The 24,209-nt window shown below is 39.0% G+C and overlaps 1 protein-coding gene across 5 annotated transcripts in view; it reads left to right on the forward strand.

Moving 5' to 3' along the window:
• The window catches only part of MYRIP (myosin VIIA and Rab interacting protein), a 195,057-nt gene that overhangs the window by 64,781 nt on the left and 106,067 nt on the right, over nucleotides 1-24,209 (forward strand). For all 5 annotated transcript variants that reach the window (XM_053963083.1, XM_053963094.1, XM_053963102.1 and 2 more), the window contains exon 2: nucleotides 16,025-16,246. In XM_053963083.1, coding sequence (XP_053819058.1) covers nucleotides 16,025-16,246 — 222 coding nt within the window. The remainder of the gene's footprint in view (nucleotides 1-16,024; nucleotides 16,247-24,209) is intronic.

Raw genomic sequence — 24,209 nt, forward strand, 5'->3', positions numbered from 1 at the left:
TTAGCTGATGACCTGCAAACATGCAGGCTGTTGAAGCTAAGAAGTAAAGGAAAGTACAAAATAAATGTTAAGAATAAACTTTTGGTGCTCTGGGAAGACAATCCTAAGTAAAATGTTGAATCCTAAACAGCGTATTTTAATATGAGCACATACCCAAGCTGGAGAAAGCTATCCCCCTGTGTGGAACAGGAATATTTTCACTGACTTGAAGGGAACTTAAATAGCTTGAGTTACTGAATTATATAATAGCCCTTAAGGATCCACTTCCAATGGCTTGATAAAATAGTACATATCAGGATAATTGGCACTGGGATGCCAGAGACATCTTAGAAATGCTAAGCCTGCTAATTAAAATAAATGCCGTTGCTCTTACCTTTTTTTTTTGCTTCCAAGCAGCAGATCCTTTTATGCTTGTTGTATCTGATGTGGTGTGTAATAGTAAGTTACTGAAGTAACTGAATTTTGTGTCACTCATATTAGGTCACGTACATTCATACCAAAGTGTTGTGGGTTGTGCTATGTGACTTTTATCATGCTCTTATTTTATTGAAGGGCAAAGCCCCTGTCAATCTCAGACATGAGAATCAGGGTCCTATTTAGATTTAGGTGTCATGTTTTTATTTTTATTAGGTTGTTTTGGGTTTGGGGTCTTTTTAGTAGTGTTAACCAGGAAGTCAGAATTACTCAATTGTGCTTTCTCGAATGGAACATTAGACCTCCTTAGATGATGAAATACTTGCATGCTCTCAAAGAGGTTGGTTGGCATTTTGGTTGTTGTAATTGTATAAACACAAATATAACAGACATCTAATACATATTTTTAAATGTTTCTCCAGTTTTTTCTTTCTGCATCTCTGTTTCTTTGATCTTTTACAAACCTGCCATTATATTCTCCTGATTAAATAATAAATATGGAAATTTCTACCCTCTTGTAAACAAATATTTTATTGTTAAGGGTTTTGAAGAATTTGGAGTCATTGAAGGTTTTTGAGATTATTGGAGAAGTTTCTCAGCACAAAGTAGAGGCAATTTATATAGTTTACTTCAGCACAGCATTTTATTTTACTTGGATATTTGTAGTATAAGAAAAAAAATGTGCTAACATTCTGGTACACTGTGTTGAATATAACCCATTTGAATGGAGTTGGACAAGAGCTGACACTGTACTAATTAGCAATAGAGAAGAAAAACTCTATTTGGTCAGTGCTTTTGTATCTTTAAATTTTGAGATACACAAAGAGAGAAGAAGAGAGGAAGAAATTTAAGGGACTTGATTTTCAAGAAAGGCTAAGCCTTCCCTGAGAAATAAGGTCCAGTAAAACACCTGTCATTCTACATCACATAACTGAGGAACCAAATATCTGATCTTTAACATCCTACTTGAGTTACCTGCAATTCATGAATGGTATGATTTAATATTCACATATATCTGTACAGACAGAAAACTTTCAGAATGCAATTTTGAAATATATGTCCTGAACACAGAGTGCAAATGATCAAATGCAATAATGACATTGGGTCTTTTTATCGCTTTGCATTGCTTGGTTTGTGTTCTGGGATTTAGCTGGGCATTGTGTGGCCAAAAATCTCTGAAACTGCTGCTAGCTTCTATAGCATTATTATAATTATTTATTTATTGAGTGTGATTTGTGCTTAGTCTGTTCATTTTCTAACTATTGAGTGTAGCTGATGTTGATCTGTCCCATGTGAGACCTTAGCTGGTATTTTTGCCAAGTTAGAGATTCAGTTTTTTAAGTGTGCTGAGGAGCTTAAATGTATTTGTAGAGTGGTTTGAGTACTTCCTGGGCACAAATTGTGGTGGCACTGTTCAGAACTGAACTGAGCTGCAGTCAAGGGAATCTTTGTAACCTCAGCGTTTCTTGCAAGGAGGAAATATTTCAGATGCTACGGCTTTCTCCATAATTGATTATGTGTGTTAGAGCCTGTGCATACTTTGCCTATATAGCAGAAAGATAAATGATTTGCTTTAATTCCTTGCTGATTTCAAATAATGTTTTATATAACTCACCTCCTCTTCTCAAGTCTACTTCTGGTTTTTGAAGTAAGGCTTTGCTTTGATTTATAAACTACTGATTGTACTCAGGGATTTGTTTTATCTGCTTTTTAGTTGCACAGATATAACCAGAGTACTAACTTCCTCTAAAGCTTCTATTCTTTTTTTTTTCCCTCAGAAGGAGACTCCTTGATTATAAGTATTGGTGCATTCCAATTTGTGTTTCAGAGCTCTCAAAAATGTTATGTATAATTAACCTTTTGCTTTAGGAATGAATTTATGCAGCTGTTTTTCTCAGTAGAAATAAGCATCTGACAGTCAAAAGTTTTAGAAAAAATTTTGTTTGTAGGTCTGTAAGTTCTAAAATATTGCCTTTTTTATTTCTGATTTAAAAATGCTGCCACAGTAACTGCAATTTGTATGCTTAGCCTACACTGGTGGTTTGAAACCACCTTGACATGTTTAGGAGCAAAGTACAGAACTGTGTTAAAAATCATATAGCCTTGTATGTCTAGAAAACCATCATCTTCCTCTCTCAGTATTAGCTTGTATTTTTCTTACTCTTAACTGCTAAGTGGCTGCTAAACTGCCAACAACTAATTCTTGATTACTTGCTCCTTCCACCTGTGCTTGTGGGGAGACCTACTTGCCTTTTGGTTCTTGTGGTCCACTTTTGACCCTCTATGACGTATTTTCTGAATTTAACTTGCACCTTTTCCACGATGTTTGTACTCTAGACAGAAAAATACATAAAAGTGTAAAAGCTGTAAAAACTGTGGCATAGGATGGAAGTGAGCAAACAAACAGAAAATGAATGGGGATTGCTTTGCTTTCTGTGGAAGGAAAAGGAATGAGAAAGCACCTCCATGGTCAGGAAATATTTCTGGAAAACATAGTTATGCCTTGTCTAAGCAGTAAAATCTTGGTTAAATATGAATTTTAGAACTGTTTTGAAGGAGATCTCTACTTGCATTTCTCTTACCCTTTAAGCATCCAATTGGTCACTCCTTAGTCTTTTCACATATTTGCAACTAAATGTATAAAACTAAACTGAACACTTAATTTCTTAAAAAGAAATACTTATTTTGTCAACACTAGAATTTTTAATTGTTAATGGTATAATCTTTAATTATATTGTAATGGTCCCACTGGAGGATCTTCTCCCACTTGCATTTAATTAAATGCATTTTGATATTTGTTATAAATCAACCAATATTTCACTTACAGAGGTAGTCCCTTGTAATGACTTAATCATGCAAGTTTTGAAGTCCTGAATTTGTGGACATGCCAAGGCTTTTATATTTTAATTATTTTGAAAGATTAGTGTTTAATAGTCACTCTTCTTTTTTTCCTTAAGAATAGATGTTGGATTTTGAGAACAAATTGTTACTTTAAAAGCAGTAATTCTCCTTTTGATGTACTTAATTTTAAATCATTTACAGTGACACATCAGAGGCAGATTTGGTCTGTGATTCAGGTTATGGTGCATCAGTGTAGAAGAGGGCTTTAGGAGGGGACTATCTGCTGACAGTTCTCTGCCTACAGATTATCACTCCAGCAGCTCTGTCCAGAAGGTAAATACAAGCTACATATACCTATAAGGAAAGCAGCCTGGTAGAGCTTTGGTATCATTTGAAAGCATGGTAAGGGAAGGAGGAGTTAATTGAAGCACAGACATCTGCTATGTAGCAGAAAAGTCTGAGAAAATGTGTGTTTTCCTGAGAGAATCCCTGGATTACTCTGTACCCATTTTCTGCTGCTGAATAAAAACTGACAGTCTGACCATCCTCTGGTATAGTATTTCAGGCCATAGCTACCAAGGTGTAGCTTTTGTCTCCTTGTTCTATTACCCTGTCTGTCTTCTTGGAACACAGCACTGATGAAATTCCTTGAGTGACACCACTGTGAGCCAATGCAGTGCTATAGAGAATTAAGTCAGTTATGTTCAAAGGTTTTTCAAGCTAACTGGTGCAAATTAGAGTCCTATTGAGAATGCTTTATAAAGCTAAATTTTAAGTATGCCAATCCATAATATGTCTCGAAATGAAATGGGTGTATGATACATTGAACTTCTAATGTTATTTCAAGTGAAATTTTCAAAAGCCCATGCACAAGTCTTCTGGCCTTATGATTTCTTTTAAAAGAAAAAGAATTCCTAATCAGAAGCTACAGTTTTGGAGCAAGCCCACTCATTCCCCTCACTTATTACAGCATGGATTACAGGCAGGTTTTGGTGTGCACAGGCTAGATTCCTTCTGGAAGTAACTAAGTCAATGTTTCTGAACCAATGAATCACACAGTCAGACAGGTTTGGACTGTGTGCAGTGCAGGAATGTTTGGTCCAGGGAATACTGTCTTCCTGAAGCCAAGCTGTGGATCTACATGCTGTGTAGGTAAAGTCCTTCAGCATTGTCTAGTTCAGGCTACTGGTCTGCTCTTGGTGCAATCAAATCTCACAAATTCAGACATAGCCAGAGGGTCTGCACCACATATGTGAACCAAGTCTGGGGTCTGACTGTGCCATAAACTCCCCACAGGGGAGGTGCCTTCCATTTGAAGAGAGGAAATGCTCAAGGGAGAGAAGAGATATCATCAGATATCTTAATGGTACTATGCACATAAGAACTGAATAGTAGTATTTGAAACTTTTTTATTACAAAAAAAGTCAGAACAAAATGACATTTCTAAAATTCAAAACATTATTTTAAAAATGGTGAAGAACCATTCTGTCTTTTCCAGATGTGCACCATCTAATCATCTTTCTGAATTCTAATTGTGAATTAGGTGAATTTCCATTTTTCAGACACCTTTGTGTTATTCCAGTTGTTTTGCCATTCTCCAAAAACATCCCACTGAAATATGCTTGCTGTACTTCAGACTGATAGGAGCTGGGTGGGAAGATCAGACAGCACAAACAGGCTGAGAAGAGGATTGAAAATGGCAGCTTTATGAAGTTCCCCTTTGTCCATTTCCCTCTGGGACAGATCACTGACCTTATCTGTGTCTGGGGTGAGGCATACTATCAAGGGCTAAGAAAGATTTACTGGGATTCATAGAGCTGCAGGAGCATGTACACAAGAGGACTTTTATTTATCTCTAGTTGCTTAATATGCTGTTTGTCTGATAACCTGGCTTTCCTCTTCTTTAGCTAAATTGTCTTGTCAAGGACAATCCATACTACTGTGTTTCCATGGGGATGGGGTATGGAGAGTTCTAGGTGGGTGAGAATCCTGGTCTTCACTTGCAAGGGATATTGAATAATGCAGTTTAGCTATAAGTGTATGCATGCTCACACACATATGCAGAATGAAACTAAATAGTGGCACTTCTAGTCACAGCTACAGAATAAAGATTATTATTTTCTGAGTAAATTCTGAATTATTAGGGGCTTTTGTTTGTTTCTTGTGGTTGCTTACTGATTTCCTTTCAGTCTACTAGTGTATATTCTTTTATATGTTAAAATACCAATATCTTATTAAATTTACAGAAACATTCCCATAATGAAAAGCTTCTCGATGAAGTTAAGAACATCAACTGTAATATAGCAAAAGTATTATAAAAATGCTAACTGAAGATCATGTCTTTGTTAAATACAGGTGTTACTATAGGAATAGTATATGCCAATATTTTTTTAAAGGACTACCCAAAATATTTGTGTTTGAATGAGGAGGTGGAGGTGCTGTCTGTATTTCTTGGACCTTTGCAGACATTTGTCTGGTTTGTAAGAAACAATATGATACTGCATTCAGAAGGTATTAATATTGTTGATATGAAACACACCAGGGTAACACATAATTTTAAATATAAAATACATTCTGTGATAATAGATTCTTTTACCTGCCAAAATACTTTTCTTGTGTACAGTATAGGTGTGTGGTAGTTTTAAGCTTCTAAGTCTTTGTCTTTAAAACAGACAAACAAAACCTACATGGAAATTGCAAATAATTTCTATAGTTAAGAAAATAATTGTTTATATGCTTAAATTTGCAAAAATATCAAGCTGCTGTTTTTGACACATGCTAACTGTTTGGAATTGCAGGGCTTGCAGTCTTAAAGCTACTTGAATTGTAATCTGTGTGGAACATCAAAGAACAGTATTAAACTATGTGTTAAGTGCATGGGCAGTACAAAGAGGAGTTGGACTTGGGAAGTGGGCTTTAGGAGCTGTATTATGCAGACTTATTGAAAGTACAGTGTTGAGTGCTACAGTTGCAAGGAATTCACTCTGAGGCCAAGTTAGGGGGAACATTGTGGTGTGATCCTAGGATTTCACAGAGTCTCACTTGAAACAAGCCCATGGGTGGCCTAGAGCATTTGTTAATGCCTTCTGCTCTCTTCTTGTGCCACATTAGGGCTCCAGTGGTTGTTGCAGAAAGTGGCAAAATACTCAGTGGACGTTGGTGTGAGAGGATATGTGCTGATTTGTCTTGTATTGCATTCCCCATGGAGAATTGTGGAGGACAAGGCTTTCCCAATGTTCCCATCCAACCAGAAGGCACACACAGCATCACTCATCCTGTCTGTACACAAACCAGGATGAACATCTTTGGGCTGTTCTTTCTAACAACACACTCACAGTCGTCTGGCACTGACTTGTCAGGCTGTGAGACCCAGTTCCTTAGCAAGCTCTGCTGTTTGCTCTGCTGCCTGCTCTTGTTTATTCTGCTGTGTGATCTGTGGGGAAGGGTCAAGTAACAACAGCAATTCTAGAACAAATCTTTCTACGCCTGCATTGCTAGAAGTCCAGCTAGGAAGAGGGAAGAATGACTCATAGTGAATACTTTAGGGATTTTCAGAGCCAATGTCTCAGTTACTCTCCTGCTGTATGCTAGCCAGGCTATGAATTGTGCTTTATGAGGTCAAGCCAGGTGGTGCTGTGAAAGGAGCACTGAGAGAACTGTTTAATGTAGGAGGACTGTTTCTGTTATTAAAGGTAGTTTTTCAAGTTAATATGGGCATAAAATTGGATTCCCAGGAAAGGTAGACTCACAGATGCCACTAGTGATGCAAAGAATGTATTGCATGTAACTATGATGGAAGAGTATACACATTTAAAATAACATTTTCACAAAATATTTTTGGGATTTTTGAATTGAAAAAATGCTTTATTTTAAAGAATGCTTGTCTGTATTTATCATTCTCTAGGAATTAACCTGTACTGAAAGTCAGGACCTGATAGGAAAAAGGTCTCCAGGGAGAGGTACCAGACAGGCAGTGAGAAATACACTTCAGGGAGAGCAAAATGACACTTGTTGAGAGGAAATGAGATGAAGGGAAATGTAGCAAATATTTGTGTAACTAAAAATCACTCTCAAATGTGGGAAAGGAAAAAACAGGAAAGCCATATAAGAAAGGTGGTAAAGCTAATGATGTTTTGCTAGGTTGTTAGGAAGTTTGATCGGGTAGTACAACATAAAGTATTACGTGTTTGTAATCTAAGAGGAAAGTGCCCCAAAATGCTATTGTGAATAATAATTTAAGCTTGCCATTTTGTAGTCACATTGTAGGGCTGTGGCATATACTGGTGAAATTACAAAAAAATCACTCAGATTGTAGTGGTTAGTGGTTCAATATGGACATAATAGGGAAAAAAGAGGAAAACTTTCCAGTTTATCATCACTTGCAGTTGATGTCCAGTATGGATACACAACTTTTGATCATTCTGAGTCAAACCCAGGACTTAACCAGAAAGTCCTGGAAGATTTAACTTGCAGCAAAAGTGCTTGTCCCTGATACTGACACATTATTTCAACTCAGACTACCCTACCTTACTGCAGACTGAGCTGTAACTGAGATAGGAGAACAGATGACAAAGAAGTGGGGGGGGGGGGGGGGGGGGGAACATACCAAAACGCAGCTTTATTTTCAAATGTCCCATGTGGCAGTAAAAGAATGGGAGGGCAAAGGAGTCCATACTCACTAAGCTGTCTAGAAAAAAATAATTTCAGCTTTCATGTGGAGATTTCCAATGTCCCCAGAGCTCCCCAGAATATCTTCTCTATAATTCAACACCTGCTTCACCCTTGCTGCTCCACTTGACCAAACAAGATTTCAAAGCCTAACAGTTAAATGTGGTGCACAGTCTGTGCTCCTGTGGTGTCTAACATGACAAAAGAAAATGGGGTTAAATGCAATGTCCCTTGACAATTTATGAGTTTATGAAGTGAGAAGGAATTTAAAAGAATACCAGTATAGTATTTATTTAATTTATCTACACTGTGACCTGTCAGTCAGTTCCAGCTGATGATGGACACTGACTGACAGTGCTTGTGCTGGTAAAAGAAAAGGAAACTTCCCCTAATAGCCAGTGTCTATAAAGTAATACAGCAGCAGTCACACATTTTGTGAAACAGCTTTGTCTCAGCACGAAATTGTTAATGGATTAGGATAGAACCTGGTATGACAAACTAGGTACTGGCCTGGGGCAAGTGCACCACAATTTGTCTTGGTGCTGACTGGCATTCTCTCTAGCAAACACAGTGCCTGATGTGTGTTTTTTGACAAGGATGAGTGTTGAGTATGTTGGCATTTTTCTAATTCTGTTAGCAGTTTAATTGGTTCAACAGGTTAGTCTTCACAACATTTATTTTATAGTATTTAGTAAGAAATACGAAGGTATTTCTTTTCTCAGTATAAAAAATGTTAGCAAATCTTAAAAAAAAAAAAAAATGGAAAAACCCATCAACCGTGTTTCCACTGTGATGGATTTCTTTATTTTTAGAAAGAGATTGTCCCCAGATCAGAGCACAGCATATATGCAGCATCATCACTGTTTCTCCTATTTTTGAAGAGTAAAGGAAAGAAAGATATAAAAAGTGAGATTTGATAGGAATGCACATTAATATTATAGAAATTGAATTGCATAGAAATTAAAAGCTGAAGAGGGAAAAAAAAACCTCAAGAGATGTTGGTAAGATCTTAAATAAAAGAACACAACCACAGTTAGAGTAATTGGACTGTGAAATATTAATCTTCCTGATTTTTGTACAAGTGACTTACTCATAACTATTTATGAGTTTCTTAGCACTTGACTCCCCCTATCTCCCCCTGAAGACTTTGCGTTTTGCTTTTTTGCTTTACGATGTTGTTACTTCCATCACACCTCCCCCTTTCCCCCCCATTTATGGTACACTCCTTGCTGTCTAATCCTCCTGAAAAATGTCAGCTACTGCTGCTGGACTGATATCCCTCTGAACAGATTAAAGTGATGTGTGTTCCTCCAAGGCTTCCCAAATGCAAGTGGCGTGTTTGCACGTGTGCTAAGCATGGCTTTTTGATAGTATCAGCAATGTGTAGAGCACTATTTCATGTGCTAAGTGTTAAATATAGCACAAGGCACAATTGTGATAGTGTTGATAAGAATTTAGGAAAAAAGGCCTTGATTATAAGATAATGAATTAACTTGGCATTTGCTATAGTACTAGCCTGTGTTCCACTTTTTCAGAGAGCAATTAGAGTTTCACTGGGGGAAATTTAGCAAAGATAAAAGAAACAAAAAAGGTGGTGTTGTAGTATTGTAGTATAAAACTCCAAGTTGTGTTAGATGCCTGTCTTGATGGAAAAGAATAAAGTACTTTAGAAGAAGAGGCAAGAAATTAGCAATGAACCCTAAGAGAGTAAACAATGATGGAGGCATATACCTACTGGGAGAATTTGGTTCTTACTGTGTACTGCAGGTGGAAAAGATGCATGACCCTGTGGGTTCTTTGCTTGTTTTTCCTACCTCTGTCGAGGTTGGGATTGAAGGCACTTGAGACCGTGTTTCACGTTCAAACTCAGATGTTTATTATTTCTTATCAGTGAAACAGCCTCACAGCCGTGAATTCTGCAGTCTTTCATTAGCAAGGCACAAAATGGCCAAATATCTCTTATTACAAGGTCTTTTAAGACTTAACTATCCAATTAAGAAATGACACCTAACTTATTTTCCCTTTTAACCCAATAACTGATCCCTCAAAGCCCGCAATGTGGACTTTTCTGTCCAATCTCAAAACATCACCCAAACTCATGAAGAAGAAGGTAAAGAAGAACAACCTGTCTCCACCCTAAAACCTCCATCTTGCTTCATATTTATTTCTATATTCTAAAACTCCAAACTCTTAAGTTTTTCACCGTGTGATATTACACACTTCTAACCAACTACACACCCATAATCCCAGTGATATTAATCGATTTTGGAAGTCTTCTCCACAGCCTCAGGCCAAATGCAGTGCTCTCTTGAGCGTCTGTGCCTTTCAGCGCAGAAAGTTTAAAATTCTCAGCATCCAGGATTCCAACATGACCCTGTCAGCATAGAGCTTCACCCCTATTTGCACCATTTCGCAGTTTGAGACACAAGAAACATGGAAAGGATAAAACACTGAGCAGCTCTCCTTGGCAATTTTGGCTTGTTCTCTCAGATCCCTGCCCAGGAGTCAGGCTTATAAAACTTCCACTGAGTGGTTTTCCTAAATGTAGCGTGCATTTCTATAGGTTTGGGAGATTGGGTGAAGAAGAGAGGAACTAAGGGCTGAGGTGGGAACTACTTGGAGTTATCACAATCTAGGACCTTGAGCATGAAATTGAAAACATGTGAATGGGAGAGAAATTTCAGTCACATTCAGCCTGTGACTCCTCATTGTACTAGTAATCAAGGAGTAAGAGACTGTCATGTTCTTCACAGATTGAAAGATCTTTACCTCAGCTCTGGCATCTGGTGCACATCTGGCAGGTTTAAGGAGAGTGGAGATGGGAACACTGTGTACTCTTTAGCCACTTAATATGAAAATCCCTTTATTCTCCAGCATTGTAGATTAGAGGGTGTTAGTAAAACCTATATTTTTAGGTGATCTTTGTAGCCCAAGAAAACTCCTAGCCCAATACACCAAATTTGGATTGGCTCTGGGAGTGGAAAAACATAAGGTGCAGTGGTAAAAGTGGTCTCTCTGAAAGGCTGGAAATGGGGACATCAGAACTTGTTCATCTCCTCACCAGAATATGCAGAAATCCAGACTTTTTGCTAAGCAAAAGGCCTCAATAGCTTGTTATGCGTAGATGAGTATTAAGGATGCCTGGACAGAAAAGCGTCTGAAGACATTCTCTTCTGTGCAGGGAAATAGTATTTCAGCAGTTGTCAAACTAAGATTGAAAGCAGTTTTATGATAAATTAGTGATCTTCGTGCACTGCTCTGAATCCACTCTGCGAAGTGAGATAGTACAAACAAGTGCAGAGAAAAAAGAGCACCAGTTACCCAGCTGAGCAGAACACTGTTCTCCTAAGAAAAACACTTTGCATTGAGGGCTGTGTGTTCATTAGTTTTTGAAGTAAAAAAGGCTCTAAGGCCAATGGATAAACCATGGTTTATTCCATGAAATAGGTATAATTTGAATTAAGAGGACAGGAAACAGAAGAAACAGAAACCCTCATCTGTAGTACCAAAAGAGAAAGTTTCTACCTGTCTTTGGTAACTTGTAAAAGCACTGCTCCTGTGTTCATCAGGAGGGAGTGAGGTGAATCTGGGAACATTGTCCTTCCATTTTCATCTTTGCCTGTGCAGGCAACTAGAATAGATTTAGCCTCTACTCTACTGGGGAAGATATAAGGTGTTTGAACAGCAGGAAGAATTGTATTTATCCATCACTTAAGGCAACAGAGCAAATGGTAACCAGTCCAGCTGGACTTGCCTTTAAACTGCCAGGTTTAAACTCCTGAAATGGAAACTGGTGTGAGACAAGAGTAAGATGGTACAGCCCAATAACCAGGCTCATAGAAGCCCTTAGAGAAGAGCAGAGAGCTGCATTTTGGGGAGTCTGATAGACTTGCTTATACAGACTCTGTCTTGGAGCTCAAGCCAGCTATCAGGTTTTCACCAGGAACTGTTCTTGTTCTCTTTGTTATATGAAAAACAAGGGGGATTTTTTTAGCTTTGTGTTGTAATACAATTGCATGTTTTATGGACTCCTTTCCATTGCTGCACGCAGAGGTCTAGAAATTTATTAGAGGAGAAGGCATTGTTCAGGCAAATGTTGAAGAATTAGGTTTAAACTTGCCATAACAAAACAAATTTTTTTTAAAGCGAACTATGTAAATTCATTGATAAAAGCTTCTAGAAAAATCTAATATTCATCTACATATTTTTAAACTTACTTGGAACTTGGAACTCCTAAAATGTTCATTGACAGAATTGGTTTTGGTGATAGACATGTTAGATATCTATTAAGTATTTTTTTCTTCTTTTGTACTTGTAAGCAATTGGTGATGTGCAACCACTCTCAAAAGAAAATGAAATTCAATCTGAAATTCATTCACACAGCAGGAGTTCTCTTCTCCACAGGTGCTTATTACTATGTTACACATAACTGTAATAGCTGAGCCCCATCAGTTGTGACTTCTGAATAAATTCTGTCATTTGTCGCTCCCACTGTTATGTGCTTACCCCAACAGGCACATTTTTTTTTGTGAGTTTGTATTTTTTTGCTTGTTTTATTTGCACACATATTCTATGTATACATCTCTGAATCCATTACATCCCCTCCTTGGGGAAGTAAGCACACACCAGTGCAGATTCAGAGAGGAAGAGGCAGTGTTTTGTTGGAGGAAACAGTGTTAGATGGGGAGGAAAGGGCAATGTTTGCAATGACTGGATTGTTTGGCCTTCTTCTTAGAAATCACAGAATCACAGAATCATGAGGTTGGAAGAGACCTCTAAGATCATCAAGTCCAACCTATGCCCTAACACCTCAACTAGACTATAGCACCAAGTGCCATGTCCAGTTTTATTTAAACACATCCAGAGATGGTGATTTGACCACCTCCCTGGGAAGACAATTCCAGTACTTTATTATTCTTTCAGTGAATTTTTTTTTTCCTAATATCCAACCTATACCTTCCCTGCACTGGTGGCTGTTGCCTTTTTGGAAGCGAGTTTCATTTTGTGAGGCAATCAGTTGTTATTGGCTGCTGCCCTTTCTTTAGAACATCCTTACAGTCTTGCGCCAAGAGATTTGAATGTTCTGAAAGTAAAGCCTGAGATTTTCAAATTTGGGTTGCCTTGAGGTTGACTTTGTATCTCCTGAATTTCAGTGCAACAAACTTTCTCAGTGTGTTAACATTGATGCCTGCGTTTAATCATCCCACTCAGGGGGATCATCCAGCTGGAGTTAGGTCCAAGTAACGTTTTCTCAGTATTGCTGAGAGTAAATCAGTGCCTACTTTTCACTTCGGCTAATTTTCCTCAAACTAGGCAGGCTGAATTGCCCACCAGAGTTATACAGCACTTTGCTTTCATATGAAACCCATGTTTTGCGTCCAAGGAAAGAGTGTGGAGAGGAGCCTTTTGGCTTCAAATGACAAGTCCAGTTGACAGTCCCTTTTGCCACTTGACTCCTTATAGAATAGCCTTTGGCAGGGCAGTTTGCTAGAACCTTAATTTGTTACAGCTGTCAGAGAGATGTGCATCGCTTTCTTTTCTGTTCTGCCTGCTTTCCCGTGGAAATGAGTTTTTTTCTGTCATGCTCTCTCTCTGACAGGCTGTCCAACCCTATCCTATTTACTTTTTTAATCCGTTGGCCAATTTTAGTCCTATTTAGCACTGAGGCAGATGCCTTAATGATATTGAGTTCTACCACTGTAATGAATACTGGCATCCAGATAGAAGAGTGAGATGTAATTAATGCTTGTTCTGATGAAAAGATTTCAGCATATGCTCAGCTTTTTTTAGGTATCAAGCTTTATTAGCTCTGTTGTGAACAAAACTGCCTGGGTTTATATTGTAAGCATTATTGTAGCGCTTTAATTGGTGGCTTTGCCTCTGTGGTTTATCTTGCTGTGTCATGCATCAGAGCCCTAATGAGGGTTCAAAATGCCACTGAGCATGACAGTGTTGAGTGTGTGGGCTGATACTACCAAGCATCAGCGTTACTAATTCTGGGAGATAACAGAACTCCATAAGGACAAAAATCTCTTCTTTAATCACTCTCCCTGACCCTGACTCCTTAGCTGTTCTTGTTTTATGGAAGGGACAGCATCTGCTGCCTGGGGTCTCCATCCTGAAGCAAAGATTGCAGCATCTTGGGCTGCCAAACACTTTTTTCCATGCTGGAAATCCTCCTTGAATCATACAGCCCTCAGCCTCACCAGATTTTGTCCTGGGACCTGGGGTTCCTGCCTGACCTTCTCTGCAGAAATAGTGCTGCGTCTCACCTCTGCTGCATGCAGAGCAGCATACCTGCTGTGGGTGAAGGAATGACATGGAGACAGTTCACTTCCTCTCTCGTTCCATTAGAAAGATTGCCCATGTAGTACCATGGTAGGAGGGAGTAATGGAGATTAAGACAAACTAGTCTAGGCATACCTCTGGGATAGTTCCATCAGTTTACCCGAGGAAGCCAGTTTGCTTGCATAATTCAGACATTTTCTCTCTTACATGATAATCTCTTACCTTTTGCATCTTGCACATTCTGTAAAAATGTGGCAGAACAAGCATGTTTTGCCATCTAGACAGAAAAAGGATCATAAAGATTATTTACTTGAAATTGCGAAAAGTATCTTTTTGCGCACCTATAGTCTAATTTAGTCAAGCAGCAAAAACACACATTGTTTTTACATTTTAAATTTATTACAAGGCATATATTTCAAATACACTTAAATGGGTTGTATGTGCAAGTTCAAAAATTATATGGTTTAGATCACTGCTTTACTTGTCTTTTAGATTTGAGGTTTAGAATTGACCTGTCAGATTTTCATAAAACAGGCTGGTTTTATTTAGAGTTATGAATCTGAGGCAGAAGTGGCAAATAAGGTGATATATAGCCCAGTAATGTGGTTATATTTAAAATTCCAGGCTTGGCTCACAATGATGTTCATAGATGATCTTGGTTGAGTTCCTGAATAAGTATGTAATGAGTGTATTCTTTTGTTCATGTAGCAAGATATTTAAACATTAATTTAAGAGTAAGTCAGCATGTCATGAATAAATACTCTTGCAGCTTAGTCTGCTTTGTGGTCCCTCTAAATTTTGTTTGGACTTTTGTGTTACTCTAGTCTTATAAGTGATTTTTATCAGCAATTGGAAATAGTAAGGTACTCACCACTAAGTCTGAGAAATATAGAGAATGACTGTAAGAATGTGCACACTGTGTTAAAAGCTTTTATTTTACTTGTTTTTTATTGATTCTTATTTTATCTTCTCATAGGGTATGTTCTAGTAGTACATGCCAGAAAATGTGTGATGAGTTTGCAAACCTGTCTACCTTTACAACTCTTCGTTCTGCATGCTTTTTTATTACTCCTATCATGGAACATATTGCCTAATTTGTAAATATCAAAAACACTGTAAAATGGGAGATAGCAATTTACTTAATACGATGCATACACAATTTATTTCAGTTTTTTAAATAAATCAGATCGTATGCTGGAACACAGGAAATTTTATGCAGAGTGCTTGCAAATACTTTCACAGTTAGCAGTCATCTTAATATTTGTCCTAACTAGTAGAGAACCCAAATCTCTCTGAAATTAAGCATATCACTAATGTTGCTTGACAAATTGGAGCTATTACGAATAATATGACCATATGGGTCAGAACAAAACAAACTTTTTGTTTTAAAAACTATTGGTCAGAAGGATTTTTTTTATTTCTGTGCACCAATCTTTTTGACTTCCATAAACTGATTTTTGATTTGTAAAGGGTTCTGAGAGCAGCTCTGAATTTTCACATGGTCTCTATAGCTTTGCACAGCTGAAGTGCCTGGAGCAGCAACCTGGCTTTCCTTTGGGTTGTCTCTCTGGAACTGAGTAAATTTTGCTCTGGTTTGTGACTGAGGGAGAGAATTTAAGTGGGTTGGCCATGGCTGGCTTAAGGGAACATAGGAATTTTTGCTCTCCAATTCTAAATTTAGAATATGCATTTCACATATTCATTTCACATCTGCAGAAGTTATTTGAAGAGTATGACATGAATATGTGGAAAGGGATGAAGATTTCCCTTTGAAATTTTGGGTATATTTTTGTTCTTTTCCTTTTCATTCCAGTGAAATGAAGCAGAAGTTGGATGAAGAGGGTAACAAGTGCAGCATCCTTTCCAAACAGCAGAAGTTCAATGAGCACTGCTGCATTCGCTGCTGTTCCCCTTTCACATTTCTTATCAACAGCAAGCGACAGTGCCAAGACTGCAAGTACAACATCTGCAAGAGCTGCAGCACTTACCAGAAGAAGGAGAAGGCTTGGATTTGCAGTGTCTGTCAGCAAGCAAGGTAAAAGCCTATTGTTCAGCAATTTGTGCAAGGCAGCTGTGGCCTGACCTGAGCTTTTCCTTGTATTTGTCAGTCATTAACTCTGGTGGGATAGGACATGAAGTATCTGTTTATGTAGAGGGCGATTTATTCCTAATGTGCCTGGTTTTTGTAGAGGTTAATCTGTTCTGAGAGTGTTTGGTTACCTGTTGAATTTTCCAGTCTTGTTTAGCTGGACTGATGTATCAGCAAGCAGCAACTGGGCATAACTTGTGCAGAACTGGGATGACCTTAAACACCTGGGTTGCTAATGGAACCTGAGCACAGATGGTGGTAAGATAGTTAATAGTTTGGCAGCTAATCCCCTTGATGGATCAGAAATGGAAGGAAGAATATTTGTGAATAAATCATCCAGCTGTGACTGTATTTTAGAGTGCTTTTCTAAATGCCAGCTTATTGGTGGGGATGCCTTGAGCTTACTTTGGCAGGTACCCAAAGAAAATAGCAGTGCAACCTGTTGTAATTCATAACATCTGCTAAAGAATATGCTGCCAGGCTTCTATTTGCAGAGGGTATCAGGGATTTACTATCTCACCCTTCTGAGGGTAGAGAGCCCCAGCATTTAAAGATTGTACCAGAAAAACAAAGCAAAACACTTAACAGCAGCAGAGGGGCCATTCCTTGGATGTGACTGTGATAGTCCTTGTCTCCAAGTTCCAAAATCATCTGTGGCTTTGACTGTAGCAGGTGACATAGTCCTGACCAATACCCTGTAACTCAGACAAGAAGGGTGAATGAAGTAACTCAGTTCCTTATGGTTTAATTTTGACCACCGGTGACTAAAGCAGCTGAGCATGTGTGACAAGAATGGCTGTTTATTCTTTATCTTTCTCTTTAGTGGAGAACACAGGATGAAGACAAGAGACAAGTCCCTTTGCAATGCTTTATGATACTCCTGTGCTCACCAAAACCATATTGTTCTCTCTTATTTCCCATTAACACCCACTTGAAATCACAGCATCATTTGGTTGGTAGAGACCTTCAAGATCATCAAGTCCAACCCATGCCATAACACCTCAACTAAACCATAGCACTGAGTGCCAAATCCAATCTTTTTGTAAACACGTCCAGGGATGATGACTCCACCACCTCCCTGGCAGATAATTCCAGTACTTTATCGCTCTTTCTGTAAAAAACCTTTTCCTAATATCCAACCTATATTTCCCTTGGTGCAGCTTAAGGCTGTGTGCTCTTGTTCTGCCAGTTGCTGCTTAGAGAAAGAGACCAACCCTGCCTGACTACAACCACCTTACAGGAAGTTGTAGAGAGTGATAAGGTCACCTCTGAGTCTCCTCCTCTCCAGGTTCAACAACCCCAGTTTCCTCAGCCATTCCTCACAGGGCTTGTGTTCCAAGCCCCTCACCAGCCTTGTTGCCCTCCTCTGGACATGCTCAAGCATCTCAACGTCCTTCCCAGACTGAGGACCCCAGAACTGGACACAGCACTCGAGGTGTGGCCTCACCAGTGCCAAGTACAGGGGAATAAGGACCTCCCTGGGCCTGCTGGCCACACTATTCCCAATACAGGCCAGGGTGCCATGAGCTTTCCTACAAGATCTGTGAATTAAGTTTGTGCCCTTTGACAGAGGTCCTTAAAATCGTAGGGATCCCTGACAATGCCAATTTCCAAACGTCAGTCTTCTAAGGCAAAGGTGTTTGTGTTATTTGGGGCACCTGATTCTTCTGTGCTTTTTACCCTGGAAGACCTACAGAAACCCCCTTTTCCCTGATGAGCAGGCAGATGAATGACAGGAGGATCTTTTTCAGCAACACAGAGGCTGTGGAGCCAGTGCTTCTTTCTGCCTTAGTCATTCAACCATTTCATATTACACCTCTTTCTTCCATTTATCCTGCGTTGACCCATACGGACAGCAGAACAGCAGCCAGGTTTGTGGATGCTGATGAGCTGCACTTAAAATACCTTTTACTGACTCCACAGAAAATGTCTCAGAAGAATTTAATTTCAGAAGAAAAATTTGTAGCTATATCATAAAAATGCTATTTCTGACCCTTGAAGTCAGGGCTTTGCCTGTAATTCAGTTACAAACATTTTCTTTATTTATGAGCCCTGAGACACAGCTTGAGTTATTTTTCAGTGAATAAATTAACTAACACTGTTGCTTATCATTTTATGTTCCGGTCTATTGGACTGTGCTACTTAAAAATACCTGTAGGTAGATCAGGGGCTAGTATTCCTCAGAGACTGGTACAGAGATGTATTTTGATTTGGTGGGGGCTTTTTTTTTTTGTGTTTTATGGAGGGGGGAGTGGTGGTATAACTTTTTGGGGTTTAACTCTCGGTCAGTATTTCTTTCAGGGAAAAACACAACAGTATTTTTGGGTTCCTCTCATCCTCTCAGTGACTTATCCCTCAGGTGCACTGTGTTCTCCTGCCTCTCCCCAGCTCCTCTACTTGTGTCTTTTATTTTTTGGTAAGGCAACACAGGTAGAGGAGGTGGTTCTTGGTTTAGCTGTTATTTACCTGCACATCTTACTGCACAATAGAAAGTGAGCTCTAATGGGATAGAAATATCTGAAGACCATGTTCTACACTCAAGAAAAGCTGACATGGTGAGTTAGTCCTTCAAGGTGTCATGGTTTGACACAGAAGTGAATTTTTTTCAGGAAGTTAAGGTCAAACCAATCAGTAGTCAGGTTTAGATATTGGCACCTAAAGTGACTACTGAAGGTATAGATGCGCCTCTGAGAACACGGGGGTTAAGAGCAAGAACTCCCAGGGGAACTCTCTCTTTAGTTCTGGTCATTGGAGAGTGAAGACTCTCTCCTGCCCAGCCACAGGCTGGGTGGGGGAGGGGAAGCCATGTGGCCTGGGAAAGGTAGGCCAGGGGGCTGAAGGACTGGAACTGGGTGGGCCCCCTGTGGACAGAAGGGTGGAGAGAAACTGAGATGCCTTTGTCCCGCCCCCCCCCCCCCCGCCCCGCCCCCAGAGGGAAAGATACAGAGAGCCTGACAGCACCTGGAATTTGCCAGCAGAGGAGAAGGAGAAGGGTGGGGGGAAGGTGTCCAGCCGTGGGAGTTGGAGTCCTGGGCAGAAATTTCAGCCATCAGGGGAGTCCGAGACTTTTAACCCTTTCCTGGGAAATGAAAGCTTTGCAAAATGTTACTCCTCCTTGATTTAAAAGAGAAGAGAGACAGTCTGAGACCTGAAATGTTAGAAGAAGAAATTTTTAGGTGAGAGGAGATGATAAAGTAGCTTTTAGCTGGACTTTTCTTGTTAGCCATAGACTGAACCAGTTCCTCCTGCAAGAGAGACTGCATTTTTAGTGAGCCAAGAGACCTGTTTCAACGACTACCAGCACAGGAACAGGGTAAACAGAGAAAAGCTGAGAAGGGTGTAGTGATGCCCTCTCTCTTCAAGAAGACGAGGGTGTGGTGATGCCCTCTGTCCTCAGGAAGAAGATGATCTCTATTCTTGGGACCCTCAATCCCAGGTGAGGAAGAAAATGGGGGGGACTGTAGTCCCAAAATAAAAAGCTGAACTTTTGTTTCTTTTAGTCCTTAGCAAAGCATCCTTAAAAGAGCCCTATAAGCAGTCTGTCTATGCACGGTAGTGAGAGCACCGTAACATAAAAAAGAAAGTGTCACATTAGCAGATTTTCTCCGGGTGATTGCCTTGTGTCACATAAAAACACAGAAGAGTGACAATTGTGTTTCCTGGGGGGGGTCTATAGTGCAAGAGAGACTCCTCTCTCCCTTGATAGACTGAATATTAATTATCTGAAGAGCGTCAATTTAATCAGGAATCCAGGTGGTGTCTCACTGTGTTTTAGTAGAAATTGGGTAGGGGGAGGAGGAGTGTTTTAGAAAGTTTTTATTCTAGATTTAGTGTGTGTGTCTTTTATAGTAGTAGTAGCTTAATAAAGTTTTTTCCCTTTGTTATTAAGGTGGAGCTCTGCTCTGCTCTGATCCTGATTGCATCTCACAACATTTATTTAAAGAAGGTACATTTTCATGGAGGCGCTGGCATTGCGCCAGTGTCAAACCATAACACAAGGCTTGACCCCAGCAGAGATACCTGTTCTGTTGATCTTCATCTTCCAAGGCAGACATCTACATTAGCATTGAGCAGAGAGCAAAACTTTAGGTCACCATTTGAAACATAGAACATTTGTAGAATCAGTCAAAAAACTTAGTCTCTTCTTCTTCCAAAAGCAGAAAACTCATCAATAAGCCAGTGAAAACTTTGGTGTTAGAATTCCTTTAAAGCACATCTTCTGTTGCCATACATATTTTAAAAGCTAGAAAGTCAGGTTGATATGGAATCTCATGCTCAAAAATGTCTTTATGGCAATATCTGAATTAATCTTGTGAAGAACAGGAGAACCTTCCTTAAATTTCCCAATTTCCCAGATTTATCACACATTCTCCAAATGCTTTTTGATTTAGATTTGTCTCTGAATACTATTATTAATGTTCCCAGGGGCTTTACCTCTCATGTATCTTTTTAGTCTGTAAGTAGTCTTTGATAAAACTGTATAATACTAATTTCAAGTTTTTGATTTCTATGTAGTGCTGTTCCAATTCTTGTGAAGCCTTGTGCAATGTCTCCTTGTTAGACACCTGTCAGACAATGTATTTAGGCAGCTTGTTGAGGTCTGTACTTTTTAAGTCCTCTTGGCTAAGTAGAGTCCAGGCACAGTTTCTTTGCCCTCTGGATTAATGCTTTTGATGCCAGACACAGAAGTTCTTTGCTCAGTTAGTAGGTATGCTTTCTATGTGTCTGAGACCACTTTTCCATTCTCCAAGGAGCCATATCCCAGAACACCCTGCTTGTGGTATTCTGCTTTCTAGTTTAACACTTGTACTAATAAAAATAATTTTTAAAACCGCATATAATCCATTAAAATGCTTATTTTTGCAGGTTTTTTAAACTAACCATGTTTTACTGCTGGACTGATTAGTATGAGTATGTAGAGTCCAATCCAAAATAAGGCGTACAAACATCTGGCTGTCCACCTCAGCCTTTCATGACTACCATGCATGAATTCCTCTGCATTCTTGGTTCACTTCTTCTGGTCTCACCATCTGTATGTCAAAAGATTTCTGTCTCTGTTGTGAGTGGGAGCATGGGCACCTAATCCTTTCATGCCTTCACATCCATCTGTCCTGTGATTTTCTCACTCGTTCTCAAAATTCTTGCTCAGGTGGTGAGAGTTTATCACTTAGTGGACTCCTGCTTTGCTTTCTTGAGCCAGGCCATGGGTGAGAGGGTCTGCAGGAAGTCATTATTCTGCTTTTTACGAGCTGCTTTGTTGGTGGTGGTCCTTTGCTAGTAACAGTTATTAAGAGACAGAGACCCAGACACTGGTCCTTTTCTCCTTTATGTCATTAGCTAGTGAAAAGCACAGTCATGTTGCACATAATCAGACTTCCTGCAGTCCAAGTAGTGTTTTGGGTGGCTCAGACTGGGTTTCAGAAGAAAGCAAGGGTATAGCAATTACCTTCATTAGCTCTTCAATACAGTTATTGTTGAATGTTCCTTACATTTTATTTTGAGTTTGTTGGAGTGCCTTGTTGAATATAACTGGACTGTAACAATTTGCATCAGTAGCAAATATAATTGTCTTACTGGAATTTGATAATTAGTTAGACTACTTAGATATGCATTAGGGTTTTTTAATGCACATCAGAGTGAGATTTGAGAAAATGCATTAAGGTCTTGTCTCCCTGCAGTACCCAGTACATTTTTCTGCAACTAGCATGTATTGGGATTAACACTAAAGTAAAAATGGAGCAATGCTTCTGATAAAATGAAAATTGCAACAGAAAATAAAAGTCTAGGCTCACTTGGCAGGCAGAGCACTCTTCAAACAGAAAGGAGCTTTGCCAGCCTCAGAAATAGTCCTAAATAAAACCTTTATATTTCATATGGGTTTTTTTGAGGGCTCTATAAAACAATGTAATATGTTTGAATGTCAGCAGAACAAAGCATGTATTTGTGGAAACATGATAAAGTTGAAGTTAGCCTGCCAAAAGGTACATCTTTTCTGCTTAGCTGATGCAAGTTTTAGTGTAAAATTCTTTACCGTTTCTACAGGGAAAAAGAGGAAAAAAAGCAGAAAATTTGACAAAATCTTGATATTGTGCTTGAGGAAAAGTAGTATTTCTATTTAATAACTGAACTTTGTATTTGTTTGTCAGTGCATTTGGCTGTGACAAAAACAGTCAGTTTCAGGACTTAGTTGTGGAAAACGAATGAAGATACAATGCTGCTTAGCAATTTTGTTTTGCTTTCAAGCAGGCTCAACCATCTGGTAAAAGGAAGCCGAAATGTATTTTAGGTAGTCTGCCTCAGCCACAGCTTGGAGCTTTGTGTATAGTTTTGTGACAGTTGCTATTTCTGCTCTTTGAGGTCCCTGTCTGACATTAGTGAGAACTTCTACAGAACTTGGAAACTGTGACATTGTCAAGTCAATGCCAGGAAATGTGTTTTTGCCTCTGAGAGCATAGAATTTTATAGGAACGTTCACTTGCTCTGTGGCATAGCACAGAAGATAAAGTCTTAGTTCTACCATGTGCCCGTTGTCTTCATTTGACCCATGTGGGTCTTGTTTTGCTTTTTTAAAAGTTCTCTGAATGATCCTATTCGTATTGTACTTAAGGGATTTAGTAATTTTAAGTAAATTGCAGTGAAAATTATTTTTCTCATCTGTATATACTTGTAGAAATTGATGTAATTCCTTCTAAAAATGCATGCTGCTCTATTCAATATTTTTTTCTTCCTCCTTGTTCTGCCACTGTCTCTCTGTTTTGTATCTTTTCACTTGACCTCCTTGTCCTTACCATGCTTCAGCATCACAGTGGATCACAGACACCATATCCTTTTTCTTACTGTACCTATGAAGAGCAAGGACAAGAGCTTTGATTTTGCACAGGGGCCAAGAACAGTCTTTGGTTTATTCAGTTGTTCCCTAACTGGAGGCGGAGAGAGAGAAATGTGCAAACTGGTTGCTTTGACAGGTTGATCTCTGCTGGGTTTTTTTGCTAAACTGATCTGTCTTAATTATTTTGAAGTATGCATTGTGAAAAATTTAGTTTCTGCTAGACAGAATAAAGCTGAACTTGCATAACATACAGCAGACTGCAATGCTGCACTTAGCTTTAAGAAAAGTTTCTAAAAATGGAATTGAAGAGGAGAATAGGAAAGAGAGGTCTATTAAAACAGCTAAATACAAGTGCTGATTAGGCGATCTTTTCTAGCTTTAAGTAGCCTTGGAAGTGAACATGTGCCTGAGTGTGTGGAAGACTAATCAGTATTTTAGAAACTCTGGATCCCAGTTTTAGCTGTAAAGTGACCTTGGGGAAACTTCCATGTGTCAGGTTTCCCCCTCTGCAGAATGAATTTGATGACCCTGAGCTCTTTGAGGTTAGTGGTTAGAAAGTTAAATGCTCTGGTTGTAAAGTGCTAAGTATTATTAACGTACTGTTATTAGAGGAGTTTTGCTGCAGTCAGCATGCCTAAACCTTTGTGGTTTTCCGTTGCACAGTATGGTAGATGCTTGGATTCTTCTAGGGAATGAACGAGGGTAGAATATTGTGGCTTTACATTCAATGTTAATATATAAATGCTTGCCTGTGTTTGGCTTCACTGATATTCAGCAAGTCACAGTAAGAAAGGCTATTAAACATTTTACCTAGTAGTAATAAATATTACATAAATAGTGTGCAAAAATACTGGCACTGCTAACCTGGGAGGAGCTGGATATGAAAGGATGTAACACAGCTTTTCCACATAGTAAGCAGCATACAAATTATAGGTTGGACTTACTTAGCCTTTCAGTTTTGCAAAAGCTGAAGGACTGTCAGTGAGGGTGACAAATTAAAAGCTAATTAAAATTGCACAAGATTCTTTAAGTATGGGCACTTAATGTCACATGGGAACATCATGCCTTACAGTAGCTGAG

The sequence above is a fragment of the Vidua chalybeata genome, chromosome 1 (genome assembly GCF_026979565.1).
Source record: "Vidua chalybeata isolate OUT-0048 chromosome 1, bVidCha1 merged haplotype, whole genome shotgun sequence".
Lineage (NCBI taxonomy): Eukaryota > Metazoa > Chordata > Aves > Passeriformes > Viduidae > Vidua > Vidua chalybeata.